The sequence below is a fragment of the Malaclemys terrapin genome, chromosome 7 (assembly GCF_027887155.1).
Source record: "Malaclemys terrapin pileata isolate rMalTer1 chromosome 7, rMalTer1.hap1, whole genome shotgun sequence".
NCBI lineage: Eukaryota > Metazoa > Chordata > Testudines > Emydidae > Malaclemys > Malaclemys terrapin.
In genome coordinates this window covers 54,139,452-54,161,647 of record NC_071511.1, presented here as the reverse complement: position 1 = coordinate 54,161,647, position 22,196 = coordinate 54,139,452, and the positions used below count along the sequence as shown (strand labels likewise).

The 22,196-nt window shown below is 46.8% G+C and overlaps 1 protein-coding gene across 50 annotated transcripts in view; it reads left to right on the top strand.

Moving 5' to 3' along the window:
• SORBS1 (sorbin and SH3 domain containing 1) overlaps positions 1-22,196 on the top strand; it is a 289,445-nt gene that overhangs the window by 247,946 nt on the left and 19,303 nt on the right. For 27 of the 50 annotated variants that reach the window (XM_054034656.1, XM_054034671.1, XM_054034661.1 and 24 more), the window contains 10 exons: positions 21-70; positions 5,227-5,402; positions 8,936-9,024; positions 10,958-11,125; positions 12,276-12,322; positions 13,548-13,662; positions 13,771-13,896; positions 15,010-15,204; positions 16,932-17,684; positions 19,131-19,244. In XM_054034656.1, coding sequence (XP_053890631.1) covers positions 21-70; positions 5,227-5,402; positions 8,936-9,024; positions 10,958-11,125; positions 12,276-12,322; positions 13,548-13,662; positions 13,771-13,896; positions 15,010-15,204; positions 16,932-17,684; positions 19,131-19,244 — 1,833 coding nt within the window. The remainder of the gene's footprint in view (positions 1-20; positions 71-5,226; positions 5,403-8,935; positions 9,025-10,957; positions 11,126-12,275; positions 12,323-13,547; positions 13,663-13,770; positions 13,897-15,009; positions 15,205-16,931; positions 17,685-19,130; positions 19,245-22,196) is intronic. The other 23 variants (XM_054034687.1, XM_054034701.1, XM_054034689.1 and 20 more) reach the window with 7 other exon arrangements.

The window sequence follows — 22,196 nt, the reverse complement described above, 5'->3', positions numbered from 1 at the left end:
CTTTGTTTGGACTTTTGCAGAGTACAGCAAGCAGCACTCCTCTGGAAACGTCTTCAGACCATTCATCCTAGTAAGTTTTAGAACCACTTGTTTGTTTTGTTTCACAGTTATGGAACTTTTCTGTTAGGATGTTGGAAGTGGTTCTTTCTGGTGACACATGCAGATAATATTAGCATGATATTTGTGAATTAGTTGAGGGTAGAAGGTCAGCTATATAGTTTTGAATTAAGTTGGAAGTTATTGTATAATTATTATTTAGTAGTACTCAAACAAGAAATGATCATTGTTCTACATGCCTTCTATTTAAAAAGCAAACAAAACTGTAACTTCCTCTTACATTAAATTTACAAATAATTGATCATGCTATATGGGACATAAAATGTCTAGTCATCTTGATTGCAAATGTTCCAATGAGTTGAATGCTCCAACTTTCTAGGCAAAGAAAGCAATTAAATAATTCTCAGACTACAATTTTATGCTGCTATTTTAGAGGAAGATTCAATAGGAGATGTGCTCTGTCCAGATGCATTGCAGATGGAGCCAGTTTACTGTAAAAGATGGAGGGAAATTCCAGAGCCAGATGTGCCAATTTACCACCACTGGGGATCCAGCACCTCCCTGCTAACCTGTTATTCTCTTTAACTGAAACAAATGTGTAGTATTCCATCTAGGCACACTTATACAATCCAGATGGATGGGGAGTAAGGAAGAGCATGTTTTCCCCTCTGATGTCTGCAAATTTCATGTATATTCATCTTCCTTGACCTTTTATGATATGTGGTTTTGGAATTCTACACAGTTCCCTTTTGCCTGGGTTCACTTTGCAAAGGAATTTCCTTCCATTATCATAATTTGGAAGATGTCCTGGCCTTATCAAGTCCATTATTTCATGATTTTTTTTTTTAATTTTTATTTTCGCAAAGGAAGGCTAATAACACTAAACAACATCAGAGTGTGTTGCAAAATATATAAGTGTCGCTTATGTTTGGCAATGGCTGGTAAGGATTCTGAATTCCTGACTGCACTCAAAGAGTTCCAAGTCTTTTAAGTCTTTCCCTTACATCAGATAACCTTGACTCCTACTTTCCTGGATCACTTCCATCAGCTGAAATCAGTATGCTTCATTCTTCCATCAGGACCCTACCCAATTCTCACCAAAGTCCAAGGAAACTCCACCATTGACTGCTGTAGGAGTTCAGTTGGGCTCTCCATAAATAAATGATATGCTCATTATTGGTGAGGGGGGTGAACCAAAATTCCTGAATTTGGCCTCCCTTGAATTCTGTGGAGTGGTTATAATCTCATAATTACCAGTTATATAGATTAAGTGTTTGTTTCATTTTAATTTTTTTTAATGAATTATGTTTAATCAGTTTCCCATATGTATCTATTCTCCTCACAATATTTACTGTCGGTACAATGGTCAAAAGTCTGAATACACATTAATATGTGAAGTTATGTAGATGTACATATAATTACATTGTATTATGTAGCACCAAGGCTAGATTTTTAAATGATGGCACTTCACTTACTCCCACCACATCTGTGCTGTTTAGATGACTACCTCCAAACACTGCACCCACAGTAAATGTTTTAAGGAAATGATATTTTGTTTCTCAGCTCATGGGGTAGGATCATTCTCTCTAGATTTGCATGCAGGGGGGAAGGTATTCTCTGCACATGGATCTGCCCCTGTGGAAGAGCATGGGGGTGCTACCTCTAGCAGCACAGGCTCCCCTCTCTTCCTGCCCCCATTGAAGCACTTGGGGATCTGTGCTGGGGGAGGGGAAGGTGGAGGATGGGATGGGTAGCCTGGGAGGAGTCATATGTTGTTCCCCTTCCAGCCCTGTGGAGCTTAGGTGGAAAAGGTAATGCTGCCTGGGGCTTTACTGTCTTTTCTGCAGAGCCACACCTCTCCCCTGGGTGACCATGGGCCAGAGAATCCTTTGTAGTGTGGCTCCAGTGGAGCAGAGCTGTCATGGCACAGGGATGCTGCTGGCTGCCAAAGCCAGAGTCATAGCACCTCCATGCAGATGGCTCTGGCCTCCTATGGATAGTCCCTGCAGCCTGTTTCACAGGGTGGGCAATGATGGGGGAGAAGTCAACAATGGGCCAATGGGAGTCTCCCAGACACTTCCTCTCCCACAGCTGTTTCCCCAAGAGAGGATCGTCTGGGTCATTGGTCTTTAATTACTGGGCTAAAATATTTCCCGCTCCCAGGTCATGAACCTCAGGGGAGTAAATATCAGCCTGTAATCACTGGGGCTGCCCATTTGGGCTCCTCAGGAACCTGACAACCAGACATTGGGGTAAACCTGACTCAGGCTGCATAGTGCTGTGTTTGTGATACCCATTCTGTGGTTCTGGCTGTGGGTCCCATTGAAGCCAATAGGAGTTTTGCCTGGGAGCCACCGAATTCCCTTCTTTCTTTGTATTTTGTTTTTCACTAGCTCGGTTATTACCCAGGGCCCTGGTCTTCTCATGATCTCCTCCCCCATCCAGGAACTGAAATCCTTTGAAAGGACAAAATGTCTTGTAATTCCAACTCCATTAATGGCTTTCTGAGGCATTGAAAGAAGCTGTACCCATCAGGCACCATGTCCCTCCCAAGTAACCAAGCACACACATACATCTGTTGGTATGTTATTGCTGCTAACACAAATCAGATATACATCTGGGAATCATGGGATCTTAGCCTACTTTCTAATGGTTTCCTCAAATCAGTAAATGATCTGATTTTTTTTTTTAACTTACCAGGAGTCATACTTTGTCCCCAGTATAGCTTTGTTATAATAAGATTTCATCTTCTTCTTATTATTATTATTTATTATTATTTATTATTGTCATTGTGCAGTGTCTGGCTGAAGATGCTCAAGCACTAGGGTGCCAACTTTCTAATTGCACAAAACGGAACACTCTTGCCCCCTACCCCGCCCCTTCACCGAAGCTCTGCCCCCGCTCACACCATCCCCTCTCCCTTTGTCACTCACTCTCCCACACCCTCACTCATTCGCTCATTTTCACCAGGCTGAGATGGGGTTGGGGTGCGGGCTCCGGCTGGGAGTGCGGGCTCCGGGGTGGGACTGGTGAGGAGGGGTTTGGGGTGCAGGAGGGGGCTTCAGGCTGGGGGGTGGGGCAGAGGGGTTCAGAGTGTGGGAGAGGGCTCCAGGCTGAGGCAGGGGGTGTGGGTTCTGGGATGGGGCCAAAAATGAGGGGTTCAGGGTGCGGGAGGGGGCTCCAGGCTGAGGCCGAGGGGTTTGGCATGCGGGAGGGGGTTCTGAGTTGGGGCAGGGGTTGGGGCACAGGAGGGGGTTCAGGCTCCAGGAAAGAGTTTGTGTGTGGGACGGTATGGGCTCTGGGCTGGGGATGTGGGCTCTGTGCTGGGGCCAGAAATGCCGGATTCACATCCCGGGAGGGGGATCGGGGCAGGAGGTTGAGTGCAAGGGTGGGTGAGGGCTCCAGCTGGGGGTGCGGGCTCTGGGGTGGGGCCGGGGATGAGGGGTTTGGGGTGCAAGTGGGGGCTCCAGGTCGAGGCCAAGGGGTTTGGAATGTGGGAGGGGACTGGAGCAGGAGGTTGGAGAGTGGGAGGGGTTTTGGGGTACAGGCTCTGGGTGGCACTCATGTCAGGTGGCTCCCCGCAAGTGGCAACATGTCCCTCGGCGCCTAGGCACAGGTGCAGCTAGGTAGCTCTGTGCACTGCCTCCGCCCGCAGGCGCTGCCCCTGCAGCTCCCGTTGGCTGCAGTTCCTGGCCAACAGGAACTGCAGAGCCAGCGCTCTGAGTGGGGCAGGGGCAGCGCACGGAGCCCCCGTTGCTGTCCTTCTGCCTAGGACCCGAGGGACATGTCACCACTTCCAGGGAGCCGCGCTGAGCCAGGTAGGGAGCCTGCCAGCCCTGCCAACAGGACTTTTAACGGCCCGGTCAGCCGTGCTGACTGGAGCCGCCAGGGTCCCTTTTCGACTGGGCGTTCTGGTCGAAAACCGGACACCTGGCAACCCTATCAAGCACTGATATCAGATGAAATCTGCTCTTATGAAACACACAACCTGCTTGACTGCTTAGCATGTCTTCTGCCTCTGAAAAGGTCATTTATACTGTGGCAATGCTGACCTTTTGTATCTGGGAGAGAACAGTGAGCTGTAGGAATAATACTATGTAGCAAACTACCTCTCAGATTCATGCCTTTGGGGAGATTCCTTAACCTTGGCCTGCATGGAGTTGTAATCAATCACCTTAGTTTCTGTTGGCCTAAGCAAATGAAATCATATCTATTTTTAACATAAATCTCAGTCTAATGCCAGGGACAGAATTCTGCTCTTGCATCTGTCTGGCAGATCTGGCCTCCAATATTCTGCTCTCCCTATAGAGGAGCTCTGTGCATGTGGGCAGAAAAGAATGCAAGAACTGAGATCTGCCATGCAGGTTGGGGCAGAATTTAACCTCAGGAATAGACTGTTTCAAATTTGAAACAGTCTATTCTATTTGTGAATGGGAGGCAGAAAGGACTAGTGGTTAGAGCAGAAGCTTAGGTGTTGTTTTTTGTTCCCAGTCTGGCCACTGAACTACTGAGTAACTTTAGGCTATGTCTACACTAACGCGGTAAATCGACCTATGCAACACAACTCCAGCTACGTGAATAATGTAGCTGGAGTCAATGTACCTTAGGTCGAGTTACCGCAGGGTCTACACCACGAGGAGTCGACGGGAGAAAATCTCCCGTCGACTTACCTTACTCTTCTCGTCAGGGGTAAAGTACAGGGGTCGACTGGACAGCGATATGCAGTCGATTTGGCGGGTCTTTACTTGACCCGCTAAATCGACCGCTGGTGGATCAATCTCAGATCGTCGATCCTGGCTATAGTGTAGATCTGCCCTTAGACAAATCTCTTACCCTCTCTGTACTTCCATTTCCCCATCTATAAAACACGGGGATAATACTTCCCTGTCTCTTGGGTGTGAAGAGAGGTGTAGCTTGTACAGCTCCTTGAGACAGTGGAATGGAGGATGCTATAGCAATGCTAAGTATTTCAAGTGTGATTTCAATATGTTCATGGTCTTCAGCTAGAAATCTGACCTCCGCTGTATTGACATGCAGAGGTGTAAGAATCACAGGCACTGCTGAGCACGGGTTCACGAGTGATCTCCTCTGACCTGCTCATGATGTTCTCTAAGCACACAGTAAGAGAGAGAAATCAGTCTTTCTTTTCTTTTTTAACCCATATTCTAGCTCAGCCTATTTACCCAGCTACCAGACAGCAAGGAGAGAGCTGGAACCAGCATCAGCGGACCCTGCTGGCTTGGAGAATGAAAGGCAGATTTACAAAAGTGTGCTGGAAGGTGGCGATATCCCGCTGCAGGGACTAAGCGGTCTCAAACGTCCTTCTAGCTCTGCTTCCACTAAAGGTAGGTCAGCAGAGCACTGACCTCTTCCCTCCATTACACACGGTGAGGTGGGTGAACTGCCGAGGGCGGTTGGGTCTTTATCCAAACCTCGTGAGGTCTACCTGTCATTCCTCTCTCCTTCTCTGCCTTTCGTCCGCTTTTCTCTCCCCACCGAGCCTGGCCACGCTTTCCCTTAACCCAATCCCCAACGAACTCCAGCTTACCAACAGGGTCAGGACTCTTCCCTTTGCTTTCCCTTATTTCTGTCTCCCTCTTTCCAACTGCTAACAGTCGGCCAACACCACCTTCCCCTTTTCCTTCCTAACTGCAGCACCCCCATGTCCTCTTTCTGCCACCCTGCTGTTGCTGCTGTTCCTGGTGTGCAGTCTGATCAGGTCAAGCAGTGTCTGGTTGTCTGAGCATGTCTGCATTTCAGTACCATGCACTCTGGGGCTCTCCTGACTCAAAGACACATGGGACGCCTCTTGACCTGGCAATTGCCTTGGAGCTCATGAGATACAAAGAGAGCAGCCAGCCCAGCAGAGACTGGTGGCACTGTTGAGCCTCCACCTTGGAGTTTGCAGTATACTGGGACAGGCAAGAAGCCTGATGCATCTCTGAGCTGGTTGTAAGCTAAAAATGGCTGGGGGCAAAGGAGCTGGTTCTTTTGTTTTCCAAGCCAATCCTCCTACAAAATAGCATATCACACCTGGGAGTTTCGGTCTTCATCTCCCACTCCCAGCTGCTTTCAGCAAACATAGCTGTGCAAAGGGTGCAGAGAGCATACTCAGCCAGTCCCCAGCGAGCACAACTGCCGAGGGCCAGCAGATTGGTTCATTTGTTTTAGTGCAGATGCTCCCTGGCTTGCCTGACCCTGGCAGGAATAATTTACTTGGCAGCTGTTGCGTGGGCAGGACCATGGTTGGTCTGATCACTGGCTCACAGTGAGGCTGCTTTTGCAATATTAATCCCTCTGCATCCCTGCTAAGGCCCACATTCTGCTAGATGCTGAGTTGTCTCTTGGATGGTGTGGAGGATGCTCAACATTTGGCAGGATTGGGCCCTACAAGTGCTCCTGGCCTGAATCTAGACCTGCTTCTGATTTTAGAAACTCCACAGCATTGCAGAATTTTGCTGTATCTTTGCACTTGCTTTTATAGCGTGGCTTGTGCATTGTCTCTGCTTTTTTCTTTCTTTTGAACACCAGTTTTTTAAAGTTCATTTTGTGACATCCAAGCATGTTATCTCTCCTTTCTCAATAGCTTTCCAGCATTTAAGCTAACAGGTTGTATTTATTTTATTCTGCATGCTTACCAGTGGATCGTAAAGGTGGGAATGCTCATATGATTGCACCCTCTTCAGTTAATAGCCGAACCTTTAACGCTAGTCATACCAGTATGTTAGGTCATGCATGTAAACATAAGAAGCCCTTATCAGCTGCAAAAGCCTGCATTACTGAAATCCTCCCTTCCAAATTCAAACCCAGACTAGCAGCTCCTGCTGCTCTTGTGCAGGACACAAAGGGTATCCTGCTGCCTCATGAGAAAGCGCAAAGCTGTGAGAACCTTCGTAGCTCCAGTGCCTTGTTTGATAACAAAAAAGCTTTCCTGGTCAATGGGGAACGTGTAGAAAACCTTCTAATGCAATCGAAGCAGGAATATGTCACCAAATCCAGCAGCACTATGAACCTACAGGAGTACAGCACCAGTTCTAGGAAGGGCTACCTTCCCAGGAAGAGTGGGATGGAGTTTACAATGCTGTATAAAAATATGCATCAGATCAACAGGTCCAGGATCCACCTGGGCACCATCTCATCCTGCAGCGTGAGGGATATTGCATCCCAGTTTGAGAACGAGCTGAGGGACAGAAGTGAGCAGAGCCCCGGTCGGGAGAATTCAGAGCAAATCCCCAAAAACACTGTCTCATCCCGCATCACTGCCTTCGAGCAGCTGATCCAGAGATCCCGGTCCATGCCCGCTCTCGACTTCTCCAGTGGGCAAAGCAAATCGCCCACCTCTCCCCAGTCTAAGAGCTGCCTGAGCTCGGCCTATTCAGCAGAATCCCTCCTGGAGTCACCAAAGCCAAACCAAGAAGAAAAGGATGCTGCCAGCATGGCCGACAACTCCTCTCACTCCTGCAGCAACGTGGAGGACTTGGCGTCAGATCTCAGTGACATTGTCCCCATGGACACACTCTCGGCTTGCACGGACGAGACTGATCTCCAGTCCAACGCATCCAACGACAGCGGCGGCAGCCTCAGCCATGCCAACAGGCCCCGGAAATATAAATTAAACAAATGCAAAGGAGCTTGCCCAGCTTCCTACACCAGGTTCACCACCATTCGTAGGCACGAGCAACAGCAGGCCTCCAAGAACCCCAGTTTCAAAGGGGACACCCAGGGGGACAGGCACGCACTCCCCAGAAATGTCTATTTGATGAGCCCACTTCCCTTCAGATTGAAAAAGCCCTTCCAGCACAGCCCAAGAAAGACTCCGCCCCCGGATTGCCTGGGAGTCTCGCTGGTATATAGCACTGAGAACCAGAACAACATAGCTCAGCCACGAGGGTGCCAGGCGGAAAAGAGTCAGCACTCCCTGCACAAACGGTGTTGTGAAGACAGACCTCTGGCCCCCAGGCGCCTGTCTTCCTTTGACATTGTGGAAAGGCTTAGCCATTTCCCCAGTATGGAATCCAGTCCAGAAAGCTCCGTTCTCCGAGCTGATATGCCAGACTCCTTTAATAATGGGAATATTGTTCCATACACTTTCTATCACAGCTTGGATAGAAACAACAACCCACAAAGCGAACTCAGGACATACCCTGGAGGTGGCTATTTGTGTACTTTACCACTGTTACTTTATCTGTCTTCCCACTTTGCTTTTTTCTCCCTATTTTTTGTTGACCCCCCTCTGCATCACCCAATGCTCATTTTCCTCGTGTGTCTGATGTCCTTTGCCTGTCTTGCTTAGCATTTTTGTTCAGAACTCGTTAACAGTTGCACTTCTGAAAAACAATTTCTGCTGCCTTTTCTAATCGCCATCCAGCTCAGTTTGTCTCAAAGGCAATTCCTAGGATGTGAGAATCTTGCAATGAGATAGTCTTAATCCCGTATCACTTGCGTATGTGCGAATAGAATACGTCAACCCAGTTGATTTGGTTTTCTAAGGAGCAGTTCCTCCAGGTCTAATTGTGTCTCTGTGTTTCTGAGTGTGCAATCATGTTTGTATGTGTTTGCATGGGTGGTGACAGTAATATGCTAAATCCTATTTCAATGGCAGCAAATATTTTCTTCACAAAGTCTTTTTATGTTTTTACTCGCTTTCCCACCTTTGTTTTATCCTTTGTTTCAATCTGCGTTCACAAGTACAGCCCAAAAGGGAAAAAAAAATTCCAAAACATTATCAATATTTGACTGAGAATTTGGTCAACAACAATTGAAAATCCTTTCAACTGTAATGGAAGCAAATTGTAGTGCTGTCAAAATATTTTTTTTTCCTTTCTGGTGAAATAAGTTAAGTCCATTTGTGTTTTAACTGCCTTGTGTTGTTTTGAAGTAGATTCAGAATCACCAAGGCATTTTGCACCAGTCGATTACATGGAAACTCCAGAAGAAATTACTCGTAGACGTCATGATGATAAAGAGGTAAAGCCCTTCCTTGTGGTTTAGAAACATTTCTAACAGCTAAATATACAGGAAGCACACCATTTGGCCTTACATAGCCTCTGCATCTCCGTACCTACTTATGGAGGAAGTGTTATGTAGTAGTTAGAATAAGGGACTCCAGATTTCTATTACTGCATCTGCCACTGATTTGCTGTACGACCGTGGGCTAGTCTCTTCTTGACCTCTCTGAGCCTCAACTTACCCAGTATGTAAATAGGGATAATAATACTTACCAACCATGCAAGGATTATATGAGAGGTCATTAATGTTTGCAAAGTACTTTGAGATCTGTTAGAGACGTACAGTACACCATTGCTCTAATGAACCTGTTGGAATCCAAGCCTTTTGTTCATAATAGCCAGGGGTTCATTAGAGCAAAAGGACAATCAAAATGAATGATACGCTGCTGATGTAAGTTAACGAAGTGGCCTTAGATAAAAGTGTTTGCTACATTAATTTATTATTAATAATGATACCTGAGGCTAGGAGTCAGTCATGGAGAGTGAGTTTAGATAGCATCTGCGACTTCAGCTGTGGGTGTCAGGGCTCCAGGCAGTCAGCCCCTGCAGGAGTGGGGCTCCAGGTGATTGGCTGTCAGCCCCTCACAGTGGGGCTGGGGCTCTGGGACTGTAGTTGGGATCCAGGGACTGCGTTTGTTATGTCCAAAGGTTCGTAATAATGAAGGGCGATATAGTGAGAATGTACTGTGTTTGTTATAATTCAGCAGGTGTGCTTTACAGGAGGGCAAAATGGTCTTTCTATAAGCTAAAATGGTGTCAGCGAAGTCTCTTCAGCCAAGTATTAATTAGTAAAGACAAGATTTTCAAAAGCAAGTAGTGATTTGGGATATTCCCAATTTTGAGACATTTTAAACGGGTCTCATTTTCAGAAAGTGCTGAATATTCTCTCTGAAAATGAGGCATCTTTACTATGTCTCTGTTTGGGCACCCAAAATTCACCAGCCCCTTGAAATTGTTGGCCGGTATATATACAAAATAACATCATAAGGGAACCACACAGTCTTTCCAAACACTGGCCAAATTCGATATTGAAGAAAGATACAAACTACTGGCACTCTGTTAGGTTATTAATTTTAATTAGCCACCTATCTGCTTCTCTGAAAAGCCAGTGACTTAATCTGGGAGATATTTTTTCATTGAAGAATCATGTTATCATTCTGAGTTGGAATAATTTTAACATCTTGCTTTGAAATATTTTTAAGCCCTCCTTTTAATTTAATATTGTAAAATATATGAATAGCAACTATCTGAATTCATTGGCACTTAAGGCCCTTGGGTGAGTTAGCACAAAGCTTGGACCACACTCCTGCAGTCAGATCTAGGTGGATGGACACTCACACCCATGGAATGCAGGATCAAGGGCCTTCATTTCCACTAAAGGATGGGGAAGCTGGAAATACTTTTGTTAGTGAGAATTACTTGTTTTACTAGATGATGTTTGTTATGTGAGCCATAAGCAACTAGGGGGAGATCTGCAAAGTCACAAAGGGCATTTAGCCACTCAACTTCCATTGATAGTCAATGGGAGTTAGGTGCCTAAATGACCATCTGGGCCTGATCAAAGCTCATTGAAGTCAGTGGAAAGACTCCCCTTGACGTTCATTGGTTTTGGATCAGGTCCTTGGTATGCAGAGTTGTTTTATTGTAAATGATCCCATTAAGAACTACCAATAATCTGCATTTAAATACACTGTAATGCAATGTATTTTCTATGTCAAGCTAATCAACTGGGAACCATTGTGTTGTTGATAAAATTGATCTTGTATATTTCTCTAAAGCTGCTGCTATTTGCCGGCACCTCTGAAGTTTTTTATTAAAGTTACATTTGCTGGCAGTTTTCAAATGCCCTAAACTAGATGATTTACTGCCCATTTTATGCAATTTTATGGCAGAAACTTTTAGAGGACCAGAGACGACTTAAACGTGAGCAAGAAGAAGCTGATATTGCAGCTAGAAGGCACACAGGGGTTATTCCAACCCACCATCAGTTTATCACTAATGAGCGGTTTGGGGACCTCCTAAATGTAGACGATACAGCAAAGAGGAAATCTGGGTCAGAGGTCTGTTATAGTTACCTCAGTCTGCTGCTTGACCCAATGCAATATTCGCCTCTCACAATGTTGCGCTTTAGGCCGACATTAGCTCTCCAGAGAATGTTTAATTTTTTTCCCATTCTGGCTTCATTTAGAATTGCTTTGGCTCTTGTGCCTGGTAAATTAATTGATATCTCTATACCAAGCTGTATATGTTAAAGCATGCCTGCTGAGAATTGCTGGTGCACACCTGTGATGCATGTGTTTAAATATCAGCTACTTTTAGTGAATCAAAGGCATTTTACATCCCTTGCATCAGACTGCTACATTGTCTTCTTGTCTGTGCCTTATACTTAGAAACTTCATGTCTTGTTGATCCTGGTCATGTGACTGTCCTGTATTTTTGTTAGAAATAGATTATGCTGTTCTCCTTCTTTTGAAAGACGCTCAGTACTGCTCTAGGAAAGGTTGGAAGAAGTCCCAGCATGTTTCCTAAACATTACATGATTTAGTCCTTCTAAAAGAGACCAAGGAGGAGATACTTTTCAAGTCCTCCCATGGCACTTTTCATAAGAGTTGGGGTGTTGAGGTGGCCAAATGCTACTTCCTGCCTTAAACCGTTGTGTATCATTGCTGTGTGCTGTTTAAACAGCTGCTGTATTTCACCCCAGAGGTGGCTGCATTTCAGTGATGAGTGAGGTGGTTCCTGTGTGCAGGACTAACTTTTGCCCTCAGTTGCATGGGTGTAACTGAGGCCAGAAATGAACCCATTGTTTTTAAAGTGCTTTGGGATCTTTCAGAATGAAAGGTGCCATGTGAGTGCAAGATATTAGTTATTATGATTATTATATTACCAACAACTATAATTATTTTATTTCTAAAATTGCTAATTATTTTTATATTATTATTTAATTGCCATAGTAGCTTAAAAATTATCAAAATATTTTAGGACCATTTTAATCAGCCAACAAAATCACACCCTAAAAGCTGTTGATAGACGTGCTTGTAATACATCCTATTTATCTTTATGTCTAACTTGAGACAATTTTAGACACATGCTTATTTTCCTTCAATTCCTTCTGATTTGTTCTAGTCTTTGAAATGGCTGGGAAGCATTTCCATAGCCTTTTCAGTAATGGGTCGAAAACATAATTGTTGTTTTGTTTTCAATCTTTAGATGAGACTTGGTAGAGCCAAGTTTGACTTCAAAGCACAGACATTAAAGTGAGTATATCTGGATATGGTTGTTTCTGTCTCTCTCTATCTGCTTTTTCTGCATATCATGCAACATTTAGGATGTATAATAAGATTGATTAATGTTTCTGGAGTGTCTCTTGATCCAGTAATTCAAAGCAAGTCCTTCAAGTCAGTAGAATAGCTTTGTATACCCTGTGTATCTGCTCCCAGTATGTCTTTGAGGCAAATCCAGTTGCTTCACTGAAACAAACAAGTATTTGTTCCTGCTAGCCCCTGCTGGAGGGTGAGCTGGATTCAACTCCGCTTCATCCATTGTAAGCGGAGCTGCCAGTTGTGTCCCGACTGCAGGATCTTTATTACTGGTGGTGTTTTAAGAGGCAGGAAGAACCCAGCTGGTTGCTTAGATCCCAGCCTGAGCTTGCAGAGAGAACAGTGTTTTTGACCTGCTCACTGTATACATTTGATGTGGCCAAGAGAGAGAGGAGCTTGTGTCATCCATGGTAGGAGAGGACAGGGTGGGTTTTTGTCATTCGCTGTTGGCTGGCCCATAGAAGAGGTTTGATAGTCTGATACAGTTGGTCCTTTCGTTCAAGCTGAAAAGGTTTCTGCTTTTCTTGCTGAAGTTTCCAAGTTCAAATCCCACTGCTGGACTGGTCCAAGCAAAGTCCGTAACCGTTGCAAAGGCTGGCTGGCCATGGAGCGTCATGTATATGGTGCTTCCATTATCAGCAAATTAGCTTCCTCCTAAACTCTCTCAGAATGGTCTTGGCCCACTTATCTCCTTGCAAAGTGAACAAGTGTATAGGCGAAATGACCAACCCAAAGCAGGAAAGTGGGCACGGTCCTCTCTCCTCCCATCCTATCCAGCAGCAGCAGCAGCCAGTGGCTAGTACTTTTTAACACTTGCTTGCCTTTCCTTTCCCCTGCTTGTGAAAGGGAGCGTGCTCAATAACGTCTGGCCATACCCACAATGCACCCAGACAGTGAGCAAACCCTTGGCATCTCATAGTAAGAACAACAGGTTAGCATCTAGATGAGAGGGTTGAGTGTGATTTATATGCTTCTTCCCAAACCCATCTTGCAGCAGTTGGGTTGATAGGGACCCCCTGGAAAGTGTGAGATACCCAGCAGGGATGGCACTTCGGATGTCCAGGGTGAATATACACAGCCCCTCTCTCTCCTGCAGTGAAATTCATTGTGCTTTGTTTGTGGACAGTATGCATTTCAGCTGTAACCAATATGTTGTTAACAGGGAGCTTCCTCTGCAAAAAGGAGACATCGTTTACATTTACAAGCAGATTGACCAGAACTGGTATGAAGGAGAACACCATGGCAGAGTTGGCATCTTCCCACGCTCCTACATAGAGGTACCTCTTTCCTTTTGAAATGCTCTCATTCCAGAGCCACAGCTCCGCCTCAGAGCCACCCGCTTGTGGGCTCCTGATGGGTCATTGGACTTCATTTCTTTCTTTCAGCTACTTCCGCCAGCTGAAAAAGCCCAGCCCCAAAAGCTGGCCCCGATGCAGGTTTTAGAGTATGGAGATGCTGTGGCTAAATTTAACTTTAACGGGGATACTCGAGTGGAAATGTCATTCAGAAAGGTAGGACCCTCACTGGCGTGACAGGTGAAAGCATTCATCAAAACAAACCAGATGGTGCATCATTTCAAAGGAGATGATCCACTAAAATTGGCAACCATTTTGTGCATGTTAGAATCATCTAATTATCTTAATCTAATCCTTGGGGGTTTTATTCAGCACCCATTGCCGTAGTATATTGTGATGAGTGTTTTGCAGGGAGACTATCTGTATCCAAGAAAGCAGACACGTGCTGTATTCCCACTCCAGAGAGACTAGCATGGGTGCAGTACTGGTTCTGTGATTCTGCATGCTAAATTAGACCTTTAGTGACACCTGCACAGCCTCATTACCATCACTTGGGTTGCATGGGTGTAAAATGAGGTGCAGAATGTGACTCTGCACTGGAACATCAACTTTCTGTTGATGAATTACTGACTAGCTTGTTCTCCCATAGCATTGCTGAGCCAAACCAGCTCACAAGAGTGAATAGAAGTGAACACATATCTGTGTTACTGTAGTGCCCACGTAAGGCAATGAATGTAGACAGGGAGTAAGAAGGTGCCATTTTCAATCACTTTTCAGAGCAGAACTAAACGCATTTATTAAAGTACCTTAAACAGCAAAATTTCTCCATCTCAAAGGTGGCAGATGATTGCATGTGTGTTGATATTAAAATTCCATGTTCTCTATTTTCTTTTTCATTTTACTCAAGGTTGGAGCTTGCAGTTTATAATCAGGATTCAAAAGTCTTTCTTGTGTGTTTTGTCAGCAGAACAGAAGGGGAGAGGATTGGTGACAGGGCTTAGGGACTCTGCTATGGGATTCACATAATGAGATCAGAACCTCAGCTTTCATATAAAAAAATGTTTCTTACATTCTGGATGCAAAGAAACTCTGTGAAATGTGACCCAAGAGTGACTGCTGCCTGCCTGAGTCTGCAGAAGCCTGAGCTAGCTTCAGGAGGGATGAACCTCCATAGTCAGCTCAACTCAGAAACATGCTGCCATGTCAAGAAGGGTGGGGCCACATGCCACAGATGACTTGAATTCAGCTGGGGCGAGGGCTGTCATCTCCTGTGCTGCAAGTTTACATGCTGGGTTAGCATCAGTGCTGTGTGATGGTTCTCTCCTGCAGGGCGAAAGGATCACGGTGATCCGGCGAGTTGATGAGAACTGGTACGAAGGGAAAATCTCTGGTACCAACCGCCAAGGCATCTTCCCTGTCACTTACGTGGACGTGCTCAAGCGGCCACTAGTGAAGAATGCTGTTGATTACCCTGAGCTGCTGATGTCTCAATCCCCTAATCGCAGTACAACGGCTTCCCCGCAGGTACCCAGGCTAGATGTAGCCAGTTACTAGACCTTACAGAACAGTAGGACGCAGTCATTTGTGTGCAGGAAGAAATCCCCAGCCAAGGTTAGGGTGTACTGTACAGCAGCACCATCCGTCCTGTCCAGTTTGCTCCCATTGTACCGACCCAGGGAGAACTGATCTGAAGGGGTTACACTTCACTTACCAGAAAGACTGGGTGGCTGGGAGGACTGGGGACAGGACAAAAAGCATTTCATCTCTGATCACAGATTGAACCTTGGCTAGGTTGGCAAGGATGGCAAGTTGAGTGAATTTCAGTGCCTTTGCAGGGATAAGTCAGTGACTTTGGTCCAGTTTGAGACCGGTGCCTACACAAGTCAAACTATCACTGCGATGAGCATCCTGTTTGATTAAAAGGGCATTGAGACAAAGGGGTCAGTGGCAGTCCTTCCATCCACTTCAGTAGGATTTAGATCAGGGCCTAAATTATCCCTCCATGTAGCAACTCCAGCTTAGGGCTGAGACAGCTGGGCAGGACAGTGTGTCAGAGGCCTGAGTTACCATTGATCATGCTGTACATGGTCAGTAGCAAAATGGAAGGCTTGAGTCTCTAGGGCCTGCCAGTCTGGCCCCATTAGGAGCGCAAAACTGCCTTTAAAACAGGTGTAAAATCCAATTGAAACCAAAAAACGGTGAATTAAATCCACCACAGAGACAGCGGACGGTGGCAGTTTGGGATTGCAGTTTGTCCTGTTTGTAGTGGCAATCTCAGATCCAGGACTGACTGTGGGGCTCTATAGCCTTTGATACACTTCACCCTGTGCCTGCAAACATTTTTGCTTTAAAGTTGAGGACATACATGAGGTATGTGCAGGTGCGGGTGAGGAAGGGAAGGAAAGATGTTAGCTGGTTCTGTTCAACATACACAACAAGACCCTTCAGTGAGTAATGCTGGGGGAGGAGAGTCAGGAAGTTGGGGCATGCAACAGAGATTAGGGCAGGATTGCAAATTTCAGGGCCACAGTCAGTGTCTCTGTCCTTGTCTTCCTTTAGCGGTCTTATTAGCAGGTATTTCTGTTCCTGGCCATTGAGCGAAGAGGAGACCGTGCTTGCTTTCTTGGGGTTCCCTGAAAAAATGAATCTTAACTTAGCTTCAGTGTGTGTGGGCCTGGAACATCCTATGTTGCCATGGCATGCCTGCCGCCACCTTGCTGCCAGCTTTTCCCTTGGTTTGGAAGCCTGTACGCACCCTTTCTTTGTTTTTTCAGCAGTTTTGTTAATTCTCTCAGTAAAAGCAGTTGTTTTCTTCCTTTCATTCTTGTTTCCTGCAAAGCATGGCTGGTGCGCACATATGATCGGGGAAAGTTCTAGGCCTGTCATGCCTAAGAGCCCTGCACCCCTAGACAAGGGCAGAGTTCAACCCATCTTTGTTCCAGCTTCATAAACCTAGAACTTGCTTTAAAATCAAAGAGCCAACTCCCGGGATGCTCCCTGCCTTGTAGCAGTGCTGGCTCTTCAGCAGCCCCATGGCTCCAGTCACTGAGCGGCAAGGTACTACTCAGTGTGAGTAAGGGTTCGCAGTCTGCATGAAGCCCCCAGCGAGCGTTTATCCTCCATGCTGTGTCGCCTGCTTTCCTGCACTCACTCTTCATTTCCCCACTGCCTTCACTTGTGTTTGAGAATTTTGTACTTTTCCTTGTCATTTGTCTTATTTCTATCTTTTTTTCCTTTTCTTTCCTTTTAAGTCTCCTGGCTCTGAGCTGCTCCATACACCAACTCCTCCACCTTTGCCTTTCCCACGCCATGCTCTGTCTCCAGAGGTGCAGGCGATCACGGCCGAGTGGATTTCCCTGACTGTGGGAATGTCTCCTAGCAGTACTCCTGTCATAACCCCTCCATTGCCTCCTCTCCCCGAAGGCTGTCTCTGTCCCATCGACTATTTCACACCCTCAGCTGCAGCCAGCCCCTCCCCCTCTGTTAGCCTTCACCATTCTAACCTTTCGGGCTCCTCCACGCCACGGTCCATTATATCGCCACTGCCATCTTTCTCCTCCAGGACACTGTCCTCTGCTCACACTTTCAGTCACACCACTCCGCAAAGCGAAGAAAAGTTTGTTGGCTGCCCTTCCCCCAACCTGAGCAGCTGTCAGACCCCTCACTCGGTTGTTGGGAGACCCGAGAGCTTCCTCTCCGAGCTCAGTGATGTCATTGGCAACCAAACCAAGGTCCAAAATAATAGAGAAGGCAGCAGAAACAGTGAGAGAGAGGGTTGGAAGGAGACAGACAAAGGCTTTAATCCCATGCCCGAGATCTCTGTGGAGGGTTGCTTGAAAACATCAAATCTAGACAAGAATATGAGCCCAGAAAATAAACCCTTTGCTTCCTTTGGGGAAAGCCAATTATGTCAGGAGCTAATCACTACTGGGGAGGGAAATAATGCTGAGAAAAGAGGCACAAGGAAAGGTGAACTGAGAGAGATTCGAAGCGGAGCAAACAAGGTACTTCTCCTGCATGTGTATGCTATTCTGAAACCCTACACTTACTTGTGTGTTCAAATCCTTATTGCTCAGCTGGCCACACAGAGCCAGTAGCTGTTGTCTATCCCTTTATGGACTATAGCTAGCTAGTGGCTGTTAGCAATACTGTCTCCTGCGTGCAAGGGGCTAAATGGCCTAGAAGTGGATTCAGCAAGGCTATAGAAAGAGTTAGTGGAGAATAGTCATGAAAGTAGGAATTGCCTTGACAAATATTCCAAAGCCTCGTCTAGTCTGCTATCCTGGCCCAATCAGTGGTCATTACTAGATGTGTCAGAGGAAGGTATATTGCAGCCTCCATGCAATTCACCTCCCTGTACAAAAACAATGGACTACAGGGAATTCCTTCCTCACCCTAGCTGGTGATCAGTTTATGCCCTGAAGTATAAATTTCATCCGAGCTAGAGAGAAATTTCATCCTATGCTGTTCTTGTTCATAAAAATGAAGGCAGGTGAACCTAATGGAGCCTGAGGTGGTGTGAACCTCTAACCTGGGTCTGTGTATTCGCATAGCCAGCTAGTTAAAGTGCAGGAGTCATTTTTTCTTGTAATACACTCAGTGGGCCTGATTCTCATTTACCCTTTATGTAAATGTCACTAACACCCACTGTAAGACCCCTTTACACTGCCAGAGTGGGGTAAAAGGACCTTAGTGTAAATAAGAATTAAAGCCAGTAGTGTTTTCTCCCAAGAGTGAGTCAGTTATTTAAAATTATATATACATTTCTTGCTGAAGAGCAAGCTGTGCTCTGTGAAAAGAATAGAGGAATCTTAGGGGAGCTCTCAGCTAGCAGGAGGTGGCATAGTTGGCTTCAACACCCCCCAACAGACCCCGCTGTGCCAAATCTTGACTGATTTATGGTCCCTTGGAGACCATAACCAGCTGGAGTAAGTTACAGTAGCCTCCTAGGTTGTTCTTGTTTACACCCAGGCTGGGGCTTTGGCAGCTTCAGAATCAGATGCCTGGGCTCCTTTCCCCTTTGCTGTATCAAGATGATCTTGATGCAACATAAAATCTGGGCCAGAATTAAACAAGGGAGGGAAAAATGCCTTCTGAGATTTTGGTAGCATGGAACACATTATATTTTTTTAATAGGAAATTAACCAGGGTCTTCACCAAAATTATATCTAAGCTTTACAAAAGGATATAGTTTATCATCGTTATGTATTGCCAGCAGCCATTACCTGAGCTTAACATTCTGCACATTTTTAAAATACAGTCAAGTTGTAAGCAAAGAAGGATAAGCTAGGAAGGTGTGTTGTCTCTTGCATGGAGTTATGTTTGCACCAAATGTGTGCACCAAATTTAAGTGTGTATATATAAAGGATGCTCTTATCACAAAAGATGATAGCAGTGATTCTGATAAGAAATCATGCATTTAGCTGACCAACTTTTCTTTCCTTTAAAAGACTGCAGACACTTCATTCTCTTCATCTGCTCTTCTCTCTTCCTCTGCACTTTCTTCCTCTGCTGTCACAATACAACCACCTCCTAGATTTACACACAGGGTCAGAATGCCCCAGGTAACCATTGTTGCTGATAATTATTCTATGGCTTGGAACTGTTTCCATGCTATTGTCATTAGTTTGTTATGTGGTTGCTTGTCCATATGTTGATTTCACAGGTGAAGTACATCTGCTGACTTTAATATGGTGAGCCTGTTAAAGGGTCATTTAAAGTTAGTTCCAGACACCGTGGAAATGATGGAGTGTGCGGGGTGGGTGAAATCTTCAGTGGCTGTATGTCAGTGTAGCTTTGTTGAAGTCAATGGAACTAAGATGATTTACACCAGCTGAGGATCTGGCCCTAAATTCCTCCGAAGTGTTAGCTTAAGACATATTTGATCCTGTCAGATCCTGAGTGCCTATAGCTATGGTGAACTTCAGTTGGAATTGCTGTGGTCAGTCCCTGGAGGGATCAGTAGCCTAATTAGTAAGAGCAGTGGTGGATTACCACATGGGCCAATGGGGCCCTTGCCCAGGAACCCCAGCCAATTTATGGGCCCCCTCAGGAGCGCCGGAACTCTGGCCTTGCCCCCGGCTCTTCCCCTCCCCCCTGAGGCTCCACCCCTGGCCAGTTGTGGTAGATAGGGTGCCCAAATTCCCCCCCTCTATAGCCCCCACATGGAGCCCTCTTCCCCTGCTCCCCCCTACTGAGTCTCCTCCCCTCACCCCAGACTTCCTCCCATCCCCCGGGCTCTCCCCATTGTTCTCCTGGAGACTTGGGTCTCAGATTCCCCCCGCAGGTCCCCAAACTTGCTACCCTGGGTTTGCTGGAAGCTGTGATCTCCATCAGCAACCACAGTCTGCCTCTTTGTGGCAGTGCTCAGCCATGCCCTGGCTCTGGCACCTCATCTGGGCACAAGGTGCTCATGCAGGGGATGAGGACAAGCAGCATCTGGGCTGGGAGGAGCCTTTGCAAGGGCTTTCCTTTCTTCTTCCCTGCTCGGTATTCTCTGTCAGGGGCTGAAGCTCCCTCCCGGTGCCCCCACTGAGCAGGACTTTGCGGCTCCCCATGACAGCACCGGCAAACGGTGACTCACTGCACAGCTCTGTTCTGGTGTGTGACTGTCAAACCCACCTCACAGGGTCCTGTACTCACTCATCGTCTCAGTGACACAAATGTCTCAAACTCTCCAGGAGCTGGGAGTCATGCTAAGGTTTTCCCAGCCTCGTAGCATCACCAGCAGGAATGATTCGATAGGCCACATCCTGACCTCTGTGTAGTCCCCACCCCAACTGTCCTGTCACCTTCAGGTCACACCCTCAGGTGACCCATATGCAGCCACATCTCCCTGTTCCCTATCACCTTCGGGTCCTGCCCCTAGGTGAGCCCCACACAGCCCTAACCCCATTGCCTTCATTAGATTGCCCATGTGTAACCAAGAGTACTTGGTCTGCTGGTGATGTGTGAGCCGGACTAGCTTCTGGTTCCCTCTCCCATCACTGGGCTGAGTCTATGGGGTTCACAGGAGGCTTTGTTTTCCTGCGAGGCAGCAGCTCTGACTGTTACCTGTGAGGAGCATTCTGTGCAGCGCAAAGGGGCTGTTCTGCTAGAGGTACTTCTTGCTGCTAACTGCAACTGGTAATGGAGCTGACCTCTGTCCCCTCCTTTCTGTGATGCCAGGCTTTTGGGACCATGGCCCCGGTAGCTCCATATTCCCTCTCAGCAGCTCAACATGGAGGTTTGTTTTAGTGTGAGGAGCCCCTTGGGTTTCAGCATTTCCCGACTCTGGGAGTGCTTTTGTGGGGCTGGGAGATTGACTCCTGGGTGGGGGAGTTGTCTAGCTTGCTACCTTAGGGGTTTGTCCTGCTGTCCATCACTGCGGTATCTGAGCATCTTCCACATACGCTCAATAGCAATAAGGAAGTCCCTAGTGACAGGCAGCCTAAGTAGGGAGTTAGGTAACAGGCAGGCCCCACTGGCACCCTCACAGGTGGGGACATCAAAGCAGGCATTCTGTAACTGATCAGTGGACTCCCTATGCCTCATGAACCCATCCTGGGCCCTGCATAGCAGCAAAGAGATGGGGAGTACACACCCTGAGGGACTGGCCCACGGTTTGAGAGCGCTGAAGATATAGGAACTAATGATGTTGGTTAAGGGACCCTAGTGAAGAGAGTCTGTACAGAAGAGGAAAACAAATAAAACACTCTAAAAATAATGGGCAGCAAGCCCAGGGTCACTTGTTCCTGGGGTGGGGCCTTGAGGGAATCCAGGGGATCTGGTTTGATAGGGAACTCTAACAAAGCTATTTATAAAAACATACCTGATTTGGGACCCACCTGTTAAGCTTGGTAACTACAAGAGTCCCTCTCACTACCCTCCTAGCATCCATCACGTTCACTTGTGTTGGCTTTTAAGAATGTTTGGCGGTCTTTGGAGTAGAGGCCATCGTTTATTCTGTGTTCGTGATGTCTGTGTAGTCTCATGACATGAAGCCTTGATCTTGATTTAAGCAAGGGACCCACAGTGTTAAACCCCTCCAGAGCCAGAGAAGGAGAGATACTGAGATTGTGGATCACTTAAGAGCTGCCCAGGGAGCCCGGGTCACTGTGGCATAGGTGCCGACTCCATGGGTGCTCCAGCTGGAGGGAAAAAAATTAGTGGGTGCTTTGTAACCACCAGCCAGCCCCCACTCCCCAAACCTCCCAAGTGCCTCCCACCCGCTGCAATCAGCTATTCCGCAGCATGCAGGAGGCGCTATGGGGAGAGGGAGGAGCAGGGACGGGGAGCACTTGGGGAGGGGGTGGAACTGGGGGGGAAGAAGCGGGGCGGCGGTGAAGCAGGGGCAGGAAGAGGCGGGGGTGGGGGCTTGGGGGAAGAGGGTGGGGCCTGGGGTGAAGCAGGGGGTTGAGCATCCCCAGAAGCTGGAAGAAGCTGGCGCCTGTGAGCTGTGGGGAGCCCCAGACCCTCTACCTGCCCTGGGCAGGGGGCCAGTTTGCCCAAGAGTAACCCCCAGTCCATGTCCCTGC